Source organism: Leptidea sinapis, chromosome 47 (assembly GCF_905404315.1).
Source record: "Leptidea sinapis chromosome 47, ilLepSina1.1, whole genome shotgun sequence".
NCBI lineage: Eukaryota > Metazoa > Arthropoda > Insecta > Lepidoptera > Pieridae > Leptidea > Leptidea sinapis.
Window position 1 is genome coordinate 5,364,812 of NC_066311.1, and position 18,136 is coordinate 5,382,947.

An 18,136-nucleotide genomic window follows, 5' to 3' on the forward strand; every position below is an offset into this window, starting at 1 on the left:
AAATATATGCGAGAATATGATAAAGACACACCAAACTCATTTTTAGCTTATCTTGATGCTAATAACCTTTACGGATGGGCCATGTCTCAATTCCTTCCTACAGGAGGTTTTGAGTGGGTAGATGTCACAACTAATTTTGATGTCCCTGATGATTATGAATATGGTTTTATTTTGGAAGTAGATCTAGAATATCCTATTGAACTGCATGATTTACATTCTGACCTACCCTTATGTCCCGAGAATATATGTATTGGTAATACAAAAGACATAAAATTAGTTCCAAACCTTCGTAATAAAATTAAATATGTGATTCACTACAGAAATTTAAAGCAATGTCTGACAATGGGTTTAAAATTACAAAAAATTCATAGAATTTTAAAATTCAAACAATGCGCATGGTTACAATATTATATAGATTTAAATACAAGCATGCGTAAACTAGCCACATCTGATTTCGAAAAAGATTTTTATAAATTAATGAATAACTCAGTGTTTGGAAAAACAATGGAAAATATCGAAAAAAGAGTAAATGTAAAATTATTGAGTCATTGGGAAAATCAGGGTAAAATTCTAGGCGCACAAGATTTAATTGCTAAGCCAGAATTCCATAGTTTATCTATTTTTAATGAAAATTTGGTTGCAGTTCAATTACGAAAGACGAAATTGTTCCATAATAAACCGATTTATTTGGGATTTTGTATATTGGATATTTCTAAAACTCTAATGTACGACTTTCACTATAACTATATGTTTAAAAAGTTTCAAAACAAATTAAAATTATTGTACACAGATACTGATAGTTTAATATATCAAATTTTTACAGATGATTTTTACAGAGATATAAAACCTGATTTACATTTGCGTTTCGATACCTCTGACTATACAGAAAAAAATATATTTGGCTATCCAAAACTCAATAAAAAGAAGTTAGGCTACTTTAAAGATGAAAACAATGGTAACATATTTAATGAATTTGTAGGACTTAGATCTAAAATGTATGCATTAGATGTTGAGGGAAAATTCACAGCTAAAGCTAAGGGGGTTAATAAAAGTGTTACTAAGAATATGAAAATGGAAAATTATAAGACTTGCTTATTTGAAAATAAGAACGAATATTGTTCAATGCTTAGATTTAAGTCAATAAAGCATAATATTTTTACTCAAAGAATAAATAAATCTAGTCTGTCATTTAATGATACCAAACGGTACATTTTACCAAATAATATTGATACCTTAGCTTGGGGTCATCATAAAATAGAATAAATATTATATTAAATTTTAAGAATAAATTATTATAGTTTTAAAAAACCAAATGAGAGATTATTGTATTTAGATGTATAAGTTGCGGAGTAAAACATGATGTACTGTATATTGTTTCAATTATAGATTTTTCTGTTTAAATAAATGGTGGTTTAATAACAGATTGTTTCATTACTATACTAAACCTTAACACACATAGACGTAGTAGATAATGCATCATTTCAATCATCCATTCACTGCAATAGTTGCTGGTCCAAGTGGATGTGGAAAATCAGTTTTCGTAAATAATTTTATAAAATTTTTGAATGATATCTGTGATGCAAATTTTACCCAAATCACCTGGTGCTTTGATGAAATGCAGCCTTTATATAATCTCAACCACATTAATTATCTTCAAGGTTTACCTGATTTATCTATGTTTGACGGAAAAAATCCTCAACTTGTAATAATTGATGACCTGATGAGGGAATCAGATGGTCGTATTGTTGATATATTCACGAAAGGAAGTCATCATAGAAACTTAAGTGTGTTTTATTTATCTCAAAATTTGTTTCATCAAGGTAAAGGACAAAGAGATATATCACTCAACTCAAGTTATATAATATATTTCAAAAATCCTCGAGATAAAACCCAAATTCGATACTTATCTCGTCAAGTATTCCCTGAAAATCCGAAATATTTGGAAGATTCTTACAGAGATGCTACCAATGAAGCTCATGGTTATTTAATGATTGATTTGAAACAAGAAACAAATGAATTGTGTCGCGTTAAGACAAAGATATTTCCATCCGATGGATATTGCACTGTTTATGTACCCACAAAAGGGTTTAAATATGGTAAGAATCAAGAAATTTCGATCATTTATAAATGATGCATAGACGTTTAAAGACGCATAAAGATTTGTTAATTGCTCTACATAAACTGAAGCCAAAATATCAAAAAGCTTTATTAAAATCATGTAATAAAACAGAAATAAATTACATTTGTGAATGTATTCATAACGTACTGCGGGGTAACGTTGAATTGGCCGAGAAAGAAAAATCTAAATTAAAGAAATATAAAAATATTCTTCGAAAATTGGTAAGAAAAGGTACGAATAAAATTAGAAAAAATATAATTGTACAAAAAGGAGGTTCATTTCTACCGATAATATTGGGTTCTATTCTAAGTGAGTTGATTAATTCATTTATTTAAGAAAATGGATAATGCTAAAAAAATGTTACTTATTGAACCATCATTATTGGAGAAGTTAAAACAACACAAAGAAAATGATACGCCAAGATCTCGATTAGATACTGATATGCAAAATATCTTAAGCAGTGATATAGAAGATCGAAAGAAATGTATTTTATATTTGCAAACCCTTCAAAGATATCTAAACTTCGTCAAAGAGGATCGACAACCATACCACATACCACTTATAAATGATAATGATTCATATATTGGTTTTAATCAAGGTCATAATGAAATCGATACTGATTATATAAATCATGATGTGAATAAAATAAATGTAGTTCCTTCTCAAACATCAGTGGAGGTTAACAAAAATATTGGGGAAATATACACGAGCTCTGAAATACTGAAACTAATACCGAAAACATATGCTAAAAAAGGTGAACTTTTACTAAATTTGATTTCCTTGAATAAAAATAAAATAAGCTGGGATGAATCTGGTACCGTGATTATAGATAATGAAAAAATACCTGGGAGTAATATTGTGGACTTGGTGAGTGATACCTTGAGAGCTCTTCAGAAAAGTGAACCTATAGGTTGGGAAAAATTCGCAACAACTTTAAAGGAAATAAAAGTACCACTCACTTATATCGGGAACCCAAAGCGAGTGGATTTTATAAACCATTTGCAATTAAAAGAGGTTGAATCTAAATCAGTACCTGACGAGGAATTTTCTACACCAACAAGTAATAAGTACACAGGGAAACTAAAAAAAAGATCGGACTGGGAAAAATGGACCCCATATTAGAAATAAATAAAATTTATTATGATGCATCACATCCTGCTGGCTACAGCACTATTGATAAATTGTCAAAAGCAATGAAGGGTAAAATGGACAGAAATAGTGTCTTAAAGTGGTTACAATCACAAGAAACATATACTTTACATAAACCTGTTCAAAGAAAATTTTCTCGTAACAGATATATTTTGTCTAATATTAATGAGTTATGGCAGGCCGATTTAAGTGATATGAGATCTTATTCTGAATATAATGATGGTTTCAAATACATACTTTGTGTTATTGATGTCTTTAGTAAATATGCGTATGTTCGAGCAATGAAAAAGAAAAACTCTGAAACAGTTAAGGAATGCTTTGAAAGTATTTTTGCTGAAGCTAATACTACACCTACACATATACAGTCTGACAAAGGAACTGAATTTGTTTCCAAATATGTACAAAAATATTTTAAATTAAAAAACATAAATTATTATACAACCAATAATCCAGATATTAAAGCAAGTATTGTCGAAAGATTTCAGAGAACTCTTAAAACGAAAATGTGGCGCTATTTTACACACAAAAATACTCATAAATACATTGATGTTTTACAAGATCTAGTGCATTCATATAATCATAGTTTTCATTCTAGTATAAAAATGTGTCCATGTGATGTTAATAATACAAATATAATGAGTGTATGGCAAAATTTATATGATAGAGAAAGTAAGATAAAAACATCAATTAGTATGGTGAATCCAAGAATTCACGTTGGAGATTATGTTAGAATAACAAAACATAAACATATTTTCCAAAAAGGATATGAATCAAATTGGAGTGACGAAATATTCATCGTATCTACCATAATACACCGATCTCCGTTTGTAGTATTTACTTTAAAGGATTTAGAAGGCGAAGAGATAGTTGGTACTTTTTATGAAAAAGAGTTACAAAAAATCATATTCGACCCCACTACTAAATACAAAATAGATAAAATAATACGCTCTCGATATACCGGTAACAGAAAAGAATTGTTGGTGAAGTGGAGAGGTTATCCAAATAAATTTAATAGCTGGATATTAGCTTCTACTTTGAAAAAAATATGAATAAAGATAGTTTTTATTTAACTTTACTAAGCAATAGTTCTATGGATTATTTTCCTGATAATACAACAACATTATTTTCTACGAAACTGCCAAAACCAACAATACTAGAAGGTGAATGGAGGGTTGGAGTAGTAGAATTTCAGTACCCATGCACTATGTTCACCGTTCAAGAACATGAAAACATTATTTATATAACAAAGTTGATGAAAGTACCCGATGAAAGTAAACCGTCATATGTTTATTACAAGACACATATTCCAGCCACAAATTACGATAACATAAATCATATTTTGATGGCACTGAATAACACTCGAGAAAAAATTAAATTTAAATGCGATGAGGTTTCAAGGATTGTAGTTGCTACGATAACGGATGAATCCATAAAATCTGTAACTCTATCACCTAAATTATGTCTTCAACTAGGGTTCGAACCAAACAGGAACCTCGTTGAAAAAAATTTTGGAAAGTGTCCAGCTAATTTGCATTTGGGTTTACCGTCTCAATTATTTGTTTATTGTGACATAGTGGAGCCTCAAATCGTTGGAGATGTTATGACACCCCTTTTACGAATAATACCATTGGATCCCTCAAAATACATATATGGAGCGTACAAAATGCACGTTTTCTCTCCTCCCCATTACCTACCTGTGATGCGTAGAGAATTTGATACAATTGAAATAGATATAAGAACAAGCACCGGTCAAAAGATACCATTCCAATTTGGAACAGTGTGCATTAAACTCCACTTTCAAAAATTATAATGTACGGCAAACGTGATAATATTTCATGTCCATATGAACACTATTATACTCACCAGGCCGGATCGGGTATCGGAGTTATTTATAAAGGAGCACCGTATCAAAGAGGTCATGGAATCGGAAGTTTTCTTGGGGGGCTGTTTAGATCTATTTTACCACTACTGTCTAGTGGTGTTCGAACTATTGGTAAAGAAGCATTAAGTACCGGTGTAGGTATATTATCAGATATGGTTAATGCACGCCCCATGGAAGATTCAATAAAAACTCGTCTAAAAGAAGTCAGCTCAAATTTGAAACGAAAAGCTGATGCTAAAATAGATAATATCAACATGTTTGGATCTGGGTATATAACAAAACGAAAACGTCGTTCTGCGATCATTCCATCATTGACTGCGAAAGCGAAAGCTATTAAGAAATTAAAATTGAATCAAAAACAAATCAAAGATATATTTACTGATTAAATATGTCATTTTTACATAGTCAGTCTTGTGAATGCATTAAGTCCGAATTGGATTTATTTGCATTACCATCAACTCAAACTAGCATTGAAAGTGGACTATGGATTCATTATAAGCCCATTTCATCACTTGCTGATGATGGACCAATAGAATTTCAAGTACCTGGGGCAGGTGATGACTATGTGGATTTATCCCATACTTTACTCCATATAAAAGCTAAAGTTTTGAATCAAGATTATACAAAACTGACAGTACCGACAGTTGTGGCCCCAGTTAATAATTGGTTACATACACTTTTCAGTCAACTTGATGTATATTTAAATCAAAAACTTGTATCGCCACCGAATAATACATATGCATATCGAGCTTATATTGAAACTCTATTGAATTATGCACCTGCTGCAAAAGAATCTCATCTCACTTGTGGTCTATGGTATGAAGATACAGCTGGAAAAATGGATGCAACTGATGAACAAAATAAAGGATTTATTAGAAGACAAGAATTGGCTAGTGAAAGCAAAGAAATAGAAATGATAGGACATTTACATGGAGATTTATTCAACCAAGAAAAATTTTTGATTAATGGCGTTGACATGTGCGTAAAGTTAGTTCGTTCTAGAGAAAATTTCAATCTCATGGCTTCATCAACTGACCATAAATTTAAAGTGTCTATTACAGATGCAACTCTTATTATTCGAAGAGCACGAATCAACCCAACTGTGCTACTTGCACATCAAAAAGTTTTATCATCTACCACAGCAAAATATCCAATCACGCGAGCAGAAGTCAAAGTTTTAACTATACCATCAGGCATTCAGGGGAAAACCCTTGATAACATATTCCTTGGTCAAATACCCAAAAGGTGTATAGTCGGTTTTGTAAATAATGCATCCTTTAATGGTAGTCTCACAAAAAACCCATTCAATTTCGAAAATTATGATATTAATACATTTTGTTTATACATAGATGGACAACAGATACCTTCAAAAGCCTTACAGCCATCGTTTGACAATAATATTTTTACTACGGTCTATCATACGTTATTCTCAGGAACAGGTATACATTTCCTAAATGAAGGCAATGGAGTATCAAGAGAGCAATATGCCAAAGGGTTTTGCTTGCTAGCCTTCGACTTAACACCCGATTTATCAGCAAATTCTTCAAGTCATTGGAATCTTATAAAACATGGTAGTGTAAGATTAGAAGTTCGTTTTGAATCAGCTCTTACACAAACAATTAACTGTATTGTTTATGCGGAATTCGATAATGTTATTGAAATTGATAAAAATCGTAATATTTCTGTAGATTACAGCAGTTAGAATATAATAATTAATGTTTGAATCGTTTGTATCCTTGTGTATTTTTTATGTTGATTAAATACTAGATTACCTTATAAATTTATATAATAAAAATATGTATATAAAATGATATTTTGTTTTATTATGGTGAAACATAATGGCACTTAAATGATAAGTTCAATTATTGATAGTTTAATGGAGTCAACATTTCCAGATTGTACTAATGACTACGTAAGTATGTAGGTACAAAGTTCGTTTTCAATCAGCTTTTATATTATAATAAAATTGATGAAAATATAATTTCATCAAATGTTCATAGATTTATATTTGAATCGCTTGTAATGATATTTTGTTTTATTGTAACCATATAAGTTTTAAATACATGAATAAGATACATTAAAGCCTTATTTATTGAGTGCTTATGTTATTATGATCCACATAACTATTCAATCCTCGCAACTGACAAGACCCTGTTCTCAACTAATATGAATACAATCGAGATACAGAATTATTTGAACAAAATCGATCCCAGTATTAAAAATAATGTTTACGCGGCAAACCGATTGCCGATATATGTTGTAACGCCCTGTTATATTGTCAGCAATTTAGATAGTGATAATAAGCCAGGCACTCACTGGGTTGCAATACACATTGATGAGCAGGGTATTGGACAATACTTCGATTCATATGGTCGTCCACCTCAGGGATTCCAGCTGATGTTTTTACAAAGGAATTGCAGAATGTATAACTACAATACTGCAAGAGTACAGAATGAATATACCGCAGTGTGTGGCGAGTACTGTATAATGTATCTATACTTTAAGTTTAATAAGAAGAGTTTGAATGATTTCATCAAATATTTTGAAAATGATACAATCTGCAATGATGTTTTATTATATACTTTATTTAAATCATGTTTTAAAAATAAATAATAAATACAGAAACTGTCTTTTTAATCGTAGTAACGAATGTGATAGAGGTAATTAGTAAATTACCTGTATCACGTTCATGGAAATTTAGACATTGAGTCGCTCACCAATCATTAGCTAAATGACCAGTGATTATTAATGATTATGGATCTGTTTAATTTAAAATGCTAACTTTGAAACTATAAGAGATATCGAAAAACGGATCAGCGCAATCGCTCGGAAATACATCAAAACCCCCAGTTTGACACCAAACTTCTTTTTTTTTTTTTTTAGTAGGCATCACGAGCAAGTGAGCCAGAATCGAGGAGCCAGAACCGGCGAATCCCTACTACTGTGAGCCAGAACCGGCGAATCCCTACTACTAACGAGAGCGTTACTCCAACATTGATTTCTTGGCTTGGGGAGTTAGCTGGTGAATGCGTGACGAGAGCGTTACTCCAACAGCGATTTCTTGGCTTGGGGAGTTAGCTGGTGAATGCGTAAGGAGAGCGTTACTTCAACAGTGATTTCTGGGCTTGGGGAGTTAGCTGGTGAATGCGTAACGAGAGCGTTACTCCAACAGTGATTTCGTGGCTTGGGGAGTTAGCTGGTGAATGCGTAAGGAGAGCGTTACTTCAACAGTGATTTCTGGGCTTGGGGAGTTAGCTGGTGAATGCGTAACGAGAGCGTTACTCCAACAGTGATTTCTTGGCTTGGGGAGTTAGCTGGTGAATGCGTAACGAGAGCGTTACTCCAACAGTGATTTCTTGGCTTGGGGAGTTAGCTGGTGAATGCGTAAGGAGAGCGTTACTCCAACAGTGATTTCTTGGCTTGGGGAGTTAGCTGGTGAATGCGTGACGAGAGAGTTACGCGAACAGGGATTTCTTGACTTGGGGAGTTAGCTGGTGAATGCGTGACGAGAGCCTTACGCCAACGGTGATTTCTTGACTTCGGGAGTTAGCTGGTGAATGCGTAAGGAGAGCGTTACTTCAACAGTGATTTCTTGGCTTGGGGAGTCAGCTGGTGAATGCGTGACGAGAGAGTTACGCGAACAGGGATTTCTTGACTTGGGGAGTTAGCTGGTGAATGCGTGACGAGAGCCTTACGCCAACGGTGATTTTTTGACTTGGGGAGTTAGCTGGTGAATGCGTAACGAGAGCGTTACGCCAAAAGTGATTTCTTGACTTGGGGAGTTAGCTGGTGAATGCGTAACGAGAGCGTTACTCCAACAGCGATTTCTTGGCTTGGGGAGTTATTTTGTACTCGGACAATGATTTGAGACACTTTTCAGGTTTTTTAGCAATAGTTGTAGTTCTACTGAAAAATACTTAAATACTTATGGGACTATATTGATATATATTTAATGGCAGATAAAGTTTAAAAACCAATGTCTAGTTGAAAACATTAAGTAATTTCTTACACCTTAACTTAACATAAAGTATTTTCATTCATTAACGCGAGTGCTACACATTTAAATGAAACACTTTTAATGGATTCAAACGTGTGTTATAGTAACTGTGTTTTTGCATTAGATTTTTGTGTAAAAGTTATTTTTTTCTATTCATTTTAGCTAACCCGATGTTTAAAGACCTTTCCAGATCAAAACGTCCCCCTGAAAGCGAGATCTGGAAAGGTCTTAAAACGTCAGGTTAACTAAAATAAAAATGTAAATTTTACGCAAATATCTAGTACAAACACACAGTTACAATTACGAGCCTTTTAATCCTTTTAAAGTAGTAGAAAACAGTATACTATTTAATTTAAATGAGCATCTAGTACAGATGATCCTTACATTTAGAACAGCAGTCGGTATGGTGATGTGGGTCCACGCTATCAGTTCGTCCATGGTGAACGAGCACTCGTCGAATATCTCCAAGTAGACGGAGTTCACTCCTGGCGGAAGAAGACTGGAATAGACAGAGATGAGTCAAATAATGTGTTCAATTAGTTGAAATCTACAAATGATTTGAGTTTTCTTTAGTGTTAATTCCGCCAATATTTGTCTTTAAACGGGCTATCGGATACTATGTGATCACCACTCACTACCACTCTCTTGTAACACCAGAGGAATCACAAGAGCGTTGCCGATCTTATATAGTTATTTATGCAACTGTTGTGTTATAATATATATACATATACTATTATCACATGAGTGTTTTAATACCTAATTATCAACAGTTGCATACAAGACTTTATCTACATCCAGAATATGAATCCTCTAAAAGATTCTGGTAAAGTAAGCTTACTGCTAAATTAAAACACCAGTCCTAGTAGTACCTAGCCTAATATCATTCATTACTGATAATATACAAATAAACTAAGTATTAATGAAACAATTATTTATTTTAGTAGTAATTTACATTTTGTATAGTGCAATAATTAAAATTCACTCGAATATAATGTTCTTTTGCAGAGTTTAAAATGAATCGCTTATTTTTTGTAAACAAAACAATAAAAATATCGAAGAAAAATGGCGGGGATTCGAATAACCTACTTTATTTTTACGGCGCGCGATGTTCTGGTAGTGTGGAACGCGCGTAAACGAAAATGTTCTTTTTTTGAAATACATACAGATACCACGCATCGAGCAATAAGAATGTGGCTGACTGTTGAAACTCTTCGCGCATGAAGGGATCGAAAAAAAAACAGGAGTGTTGTTATGAAATTCAGTACAACATTACAACACTCGTTTGGATGATGTAATGGTTATTAGAACATTGGGTGTTTTAATGTTGGCAATAAGCTAATTGTGTCAGAATCTTTAATAGAGGATTTAAAGCATGGGTGTTGTTCAGATTTAATAAGTTAAGTTTTCATTTGTATAGATCATTTTGCTTGCTAGTCGATAAGAGATGGCGCTAGTTATAATTGTAATCACACAAACAATATTTGTATAAATTTTGTATGGTTCAAATATTTGGTTTGGGAATATATCGATCTCTAGTCTTGTATGGATTGTTTTATTTCGCATCCACTAGAGGAGCTTATTGGGAACCAGTTCATGGTCCTCCAGAGTCGGATTAATAGTACAATCGCGACATCGTGAGTGCAGTGATTAGTGTCCGAACTAAAGTGCTGAAGCTGTAGTTGATCGCTACAGAGGGCGCTTCGCGAGTGCAGTGATCAGTGTCCGGTCTGTAGTACTGAAGCTGTCGTGGAACATTACAAAGGGCGCTTCGTGAGTGGTTCCAGGCCAGGGCATTGCGGGGAGCTGTCACTGCTGACGACAACAAGGAGTTAAGTGGTTTATGTGTGTGAGTGACGACAAATTGTGAGTACTTTTTCAATATCTACTTTGACTTATAAGAAATTAATCAAAATTTCAACTTAGAAAATTTCTAAGTATTGAGCCAGGGACTTAGTTGGATTTAGGGCAAAAAGTGAAGTGACGGGGAATCCATGCCCGTGTTTGCCTAGAAGTCTCAAACACTTAGAATATTTTGTGTGCGATATTCATCTTAGAAAAAATCAAGGAATCTACAGTGATAAATTTAAAGACTTTATTTACAATAACATTGTTAATTTGAAGGTGTTTTACAATTTAAATTAATCGTTTAAATGGCAAACTTAGATAAATTACAATTAGAATTAAAAAATCAAATAGAAAAAGGTAGAATTAATTTCAAAAAGACACCTAAATCTAGACTAACACTATGTTACATTGAGTCAAGATTGGAAAATCTTGACCAACAGTGGAGTACTTTTGTAGATAACCATAGTAAAAAAATTTGTGAAGTCGCACAGGATATTTATGAAAAATCTAGTTATTGTTCAAATGATGTTTATGGTGTTACTGAGGAATGCTATTTAGATTATAAGTCAGATTTGCGAGAAGCTCTAATGAAAACTGAGACTATTTCAGTTCCTTCAAAGTCACAGGTTTCCGAAACTAATCAATTTTGCCCGGTAAAATTACCCAAAATATCTATACCTATGTTTTCCGGAAAATATACGGAATGGAGCAGTTTTCGTGATTTATTTATATCTTTAGTACATAATAACAAATCTTTAGATGATGTACAACGGTTGCACTACCTCAAAGCTTATTTAACTGGGGAAGCAGAACAACTATTAAGATACGTACCTATTACTTCTAGTAATTACAGCTTATGTTGGGCACAGTTGGACAATAGATATAATAACAAAAGGCATTTATCCAACTCAATCCTAAATCGTCTTATAGGTCAAAAATCGTTAAGTTCTGAAAATTCTAACGCTATTAAAGAGCTGTTAGATACAACAACTGAGTGTCTAAATGCTTTAAGAAATATTGGGGTAGATGTATCATCATGGGACATTATAGTTATCCAAATTATCAGTTTAAAATTAGACACTGAGTCCAGAAAACATTGGGAATGCAAAATAAGTGATGCAACAGATACATTGCCTACGTTGCGTCAGTTCACAGAGTTTCTAGAACAAAGGTTCAGGTCATTAGAGTTTCTTGACACCAAATCACCTAAACAGCATCAACGAAACATAAATAGTACTAAGTCACTGCACGTTGCCACTGAGAATTGTCCGTTTTGTTCAGAAGGACATAAATTGTGTAATTGTAAACGATTTGCTGGTGAAAATGTTGGTTGCCGTAATTTTGTAAAAATTAACCGAATTTGTTACAATTGCCTCGGTACAAATCATTCAGTCTACAAATGTCGTCAAAATACTAAATGTCGTATTTGCAGAAAGAAACATCATTCCTTAATACATCCCAATAAAGCTCAATAAGTTGGCTTTTCACCGGTTTTATCTCAACCAACTGATAACAACGTTGTTAATGTTGCAACAACGTCACAGGATAACGAGACGATAAATGTAGTCTCCTGTTTTGCGACCAGCCATAGCCAAGTGTTGCTGGCCACGGCTCTAGTTAAGGTGCAGTCGCACAAAACAGGTGATCTCACACTAAGATCTTTGCTGGATCAAGGATCTCAGGCTTCGTTTATTACGGAGTCAGCGGTTCAATTGCTAGGACTGCAAAGAATACCAAGTAAGAGCCTGATCTCAGGGCTTGGAAGCGACAGAGGCACTTGAATGTCCTCACGGTGGGTGGTAAATTTAAGAATTCAATCGCTCCAAGATCCCAGTTTTTGTATAGATGTTAAGGCTCATGTTTTAAGTAAAATAACAAGTTTTCTTCCTGGTAAGAAAATTGATATAAAGTCCTTGGCCAATTTCCCCTTAATTTAAATAAGCTGATCCGACATTCAATCAACCTAATAAGGTTGACTTACTGTTAGGTGCCGAAGTCTATGCCCAGATTTTATTGGATGGTTTTTACAGAGGTACACCTGGATGTCCAGTTGCGCAAAATTCCAAATTGGGTTGGATTTTGTCGGGTTACGTTACCTCTGAAAACAGTTCAAATAATTCTTGTCATACAGTTAGTATTGTTAATTTGCATGCTGCTCAAAATGACAACGAGATGTTAAAACGGTTTTGGGAGCTGGAATCAGAGCACTCGCTTGGTAGTACAAAATCATCTCCCACCGAAGAGGAGCAACGTTGTGAAGAAATCTTCTCTACTACCACAACTAGAGACGACTCTGGAAGATATGTCGTCAAACTCCCTTTTCGGGACCCTACTCCCAGTTGCTGTGAGGGCAATTTGAAAGATATTGCTAGAAGACGATTTCATTTGTTAGAGCGACGATTCCTTAGGAATCCAGATTTACATGCTCGGTGTCATGTAGATGTCATGCAGGAATATCTCTCGCTAGGGCATATGGAGCGTGTCCCAGTTCAGGAACGTGAACGTTCAGATGTTGTTTATTTGCCACACCATCCTGTTATCAGAGATGACAAAACAACATCCAAATTAAGGGTCGTTTTTGACGCTTCTTGTTCAGGCACCAATGGAGTGTCTCTAAATAAAGATTTGATGGTTGGGCCAACTCTTCAATCAGATTTACGTCACATTGTTATGCGCTGGCGTAAATATCCAATATGTATTACGTCTGATATAATTAAAATGTATCGGCAAGTTAAGATTTCAAACGATAATGTTGACTTTCAGAGAGTCCTTTGGCGTGACACTCCTAAAGCTGAATTGGAGCACTATCGATTATTAAGGGTCACTTTTGGAACCGCTTCTGCTCCATATTTAGCTGTGCGAGCCTTGCATCAAGTCACTTATGATGAAGGTGATCAGTTTCCCCTAGCAAAGGATCGAGTTTTAAAGGACTATTTCGTCGAACATCTTATGACAGGATGTGAACGAGTGGAAGAAGGAGTCAAGATATATGAAGAAATGACAGCATTATTGAAGAAAGGTGGTTTTGAACTCCAAAAATGGTCGAGCAATAGTGCAGAACTAATGGAAAAAATTAAGGGAAAACAGGGCAAGGATAAAATGGAACTAAAGGTAGATGAAGTTAGAAAAATTCTTGGGTTAGGATGGGATAAAAATACGGATACTTTTCAGTATTCTGTAACACTTCCAGACATCTCTACACCAATCACCAAACGTAAAGTGATATCAGACATTTCGCGGTTGTTTGACCCATTAGGTTGGATAGCCCCAACCATAGTTGTGGCGAAAATGTTCATCCAGAGATTGTGGATGTCGGGTGTAGGGTGGGATCAGGAAGTACCTGCTCAATTATCGGATGACTGGATGGCTTATCGAAAGAGTCTACCAACCTTAAAGGATTTTAAGTTGCCTAGATGGAATCAAACGAGTGAAGATGACGTTTGTAGAGAGCTCCATGGGTTTTGTGATGCCTCAAATCATGGTTTCGCTGCTGTTGTGTATTTACGAGTTGTGCAGAGGAGTGGTGAAGTAGCCGTTAGTCTCATCACATCCAAAACCAAGGTAGCTCCCATAAAACAAGTTTCCATACCACGCTTAGAGTTGTGTGTCGCTGTATTGCTCTCCAAGCTGTTGATCGAAGTAGCTGAGGTTATGTCAATTTCCAAGGAAAACGTTTTCGCCTGGACAGATTCGACTGTGGTTTTGGCTTGGCTTAGTAGTCACCCAAGTCGATGGAAAACATTTATAGCGAATCGTGTATCGGAAATACTACTGGTTTGGGAGAGTACGCAGTGGCACTATGTCAGTTCCAAAGATAATCCTGCGGATTGTGCCTCTAGGGGTTTAAAGGCTATAGAATTGACCGAGCACAGGCTATGGATAGAAGGGCCACAATGGTTAAGAGACCAGAAAATTATTTACAGAAATCAAGAAAGAAAGGATAGTAATTTAGAAGAAAAGCAAAAAAAGGTTTTTCACTCTGCAATTGATATCGGAGAACAAAATAAATTGTGGACTAAGTATTCTTCTTTAGGAAAGTTAGTTCGCGTTATAGCTTATTGTAGGAGGTTTTTGCGGTTAAGAAAGTCAGATGACACAAAAACGAGTATTTGGCTGAGTCATGACGAGCAACAGGACGCACTTAATGTGTGTATTCGTCATTTTCAACGAGAGCATTTTAGTGAAGAGATATGCAGTCTTACGGAAAACGCTGCCGTAAAAAAGAAGAGTAAACTTTATTCTTTTACTCCATTCATTGATGCGAACGGTATTTTAAGAGTTGGTGGACGTTTAAAGAATGCTGACATCAGTGACAATATGCGACATCCAGTGATTCTGCCTAGGAAATGTCATCTCACAAACTTAATAATCTCTGATGCTCACTTCAAAACGCTGCACGGTGGACCACAGCTTATGTTGAATTTTTTGCGTACCAAGTACTGGATTTTAGATGCAAAAAATCTAACCAAGTATTTTGTTAGAAGATGTGTCAATTGTGTTAGATATGCAGCTCAGACTCCTCAACAACTTATGGGACAGTTGCCAACATCTCGAGTAACTGCGTGTAGACCTTTTTATCAATGTGGTGTCGATTACGCAGGACCCATTAGTATTCGGACATCAAAGGGTAGGGGACACCATGCGTACAAGGGCTACATTTGCCTTTTTGTATGTATGGCCACTCGTGCCATACATTTAGAGGTGGTCAACCTCAGAAGGCTTCATCGCGGCATTTAAACGTTTTGTCGCCAGACGTGGACATTGTGCCGATATTTGGAGCGACAATGGCACAAATTTTGTAGGTGCAGCTCGTGAATTGAGGCAACTTTTTGACGACGAACAATCTAGTGTCATTAGTGAAATTGCTGAGTGGCTAGGCAATAACGGCACTAACTGGCACTTTATACCTCCGCATGCTCCAAACTTTGGAGGATTGTGGGAGGCAGGGGTAAAGTCGACAAAACATCACCTCAAAAGAGTTATTGGCGACAATAAGCTTACTTTTGAGGAATTGTCAACAGTGCTGTCGCAAGTTGAGGCTTGCCTTAATTCAAGGCCACTTCTTAAGGCCAACTCGAATCCGAGTGATCCGTATCCGCTGACTCCAGGTCATTTTTTAATCGGCGAACCAATTGTTCTTCTACCTGACTGTAACTTTGAAAAGTCAAATATCAGCACCATTCGCAGATGGCAACTTACACAAAAACTTGTACAAAATTTTTGGCGTCGTTGGTCATCTGAATATTTGGTGCAGTTCCACCAACGACACAAGTGGAGTCGTCAGGAAGAAGAACCAAAAATTGGAGATGTGGTATTAGTTAAAGAGGACGGTCTTCTTCCGGCAAGATGGCTTTTCGGTGTCATTGTGAACAAGCATCCCGGGCTTGATAATCTTACGCGCGTTGTAAGTCTAAAATGCAGGAGTAGCGTTATTTAACGCCCTATTTCGAAATTGTGCATTTTACCCGTGACCGAATAATTGGTACCGATTGCAATTGATCACGCTTGGGCCCTTACAGCATATTTTTTTGTTAATTATGGTTATGTTTATTTAGTTTTATTTTGTGATTTTTATGTTTTCCTTTATAATGTGTACTTTATACAACTAGTTTTTAGACAATTAATGTTACAAACTCAGTTTAAGACCTTTACAAAATTTTTACAGATATGTATACAGTCCATTTAGATTTAGTTTGAGATTTTATTTTGGTTGTAAAGAGTTTAAGAGTATTTTGTAATCAAATTTGTATAGTTTACTTGAGGTTTATACAAGTTGTTTGGTTTGGTGACTGGTAATGTTAAACAAATTGTACTTTTTTATATTGTTTGCTTTGAACTTAGATAGACAATCTGTCCATGGTGGGCGGAATGTTCAGATTTAATAAGTTAAGTTTTAAAAGTTAATAAATTAGAATTCAAAATCTATAGAAAGCCGTCATATACAGAAATTGCTATTCCCGCGTCATCCTGCCACCCCGTACAACATAAACTAGCGGCCTTCCGCTGCTATGTTCACAGATTAATGTCAGTCCCACTGTCCCGTGACAGCTTCGCGAAAGAACTTAATACAATATACCAAATCGCGGTTTCCAACGGCTATACAAAACAGTTAGTGAACAAATTAATTAAAAATAAACAAAAACATTTAATTAATTCAGAACTTTATCCCGTCCCACCACAATCAAATACCAAATATGTGGGTAGTTTGACATATATTGGTCCAAGTTAAGTTTTCATTTGTATAGATCATTTTGCTTGCTAGTCGATAAGAGATGGCGCTAGTTGTAATTGAAATCACACAATATTTGTATAAATTTTGTATGGTTCAAATATTTGGTTTGGGAATATATCGATCTCTAGTCTTGTATGGATTGTTTTATTTCGCATCCACTAGAGGAGCTTTTTGGGAACCTGTTCAGGTGTAGATAAAAGAATAAACGTACCTATCAAATGGAAAATCCAAGACACATTGGTAAGTGACGGGCGAGGATCGAACCGGGGGCTCTGTGGTGAGAGTCAACAGTTCAACCAATAGGCTGTATATTATTCCGTTCGAAGTATACATTAAGAAATATCAACAAACAATCACAAAGCCAACTCTGAAAATCTACCCGTTCCAAAGTTGTCGTCCCACTGCAAGGAAAAGATCGACTATCTATTAACTATTTTCTCACTCAACAACAAACACTAACGTAAACATCCTCTGGGAATAAGACACGCATATTACTAATTTACTAATAGATGCTCTCGCAATAACCATATAGGTACTATACACGTCGCAATAGAAGTTCATTTTTATTTAATCTAATCATATTCTCATTTCAAGAACGCTGTAGGAGCCATAATCTTATGACAATTAGATTTTTTTTAATGAAAATATAAGACGAGACGAGCAGGACGTTCAGCTGAACGTCATTGATACGGCCTACCCATTACAATGCAGTACCTCACAATTGTGTTCGCACCTTGAGACATAAGATGTTAAGTGTTACTTGGCCGGTAATTTCATTAGCTGCGGCGCCCTTCAGACCGAAACACAATAATGTTTACATAGTAATAGTGTACTATGAAGCAGTAATGCTTCACGGCAGAAATAGGCGCCGTTGCGGTACCTACCTATAATCTAGGTGGCATCCTGTGCAAA

The 18,136-nt window shown here is 35.1% G+C and overlaps 1 protein-coding gene across 1 annotated transcript in view; it reads right to left on the minus strand.

Moving 5' to 3' along the window:
- The window catches only part of LOC126978183 (toll-interacting protein-like), a 38,017-nt gene that overhangs the window by 10,660 nt on the left and 9,221 nt on the right, over positions 1-18,136 (minus strand). Inside the window, exon 5 of the mRNA XM_050826953.1 lies at positions 9,532-9,646. Within this exon, the coding sequence (XP_050682910.1) occupies positions 9,532-9,646 (115 nt within the window). The remainder of the gene's footprint in view (positions 1-9,531; positions 9,647-18,136) is intronic.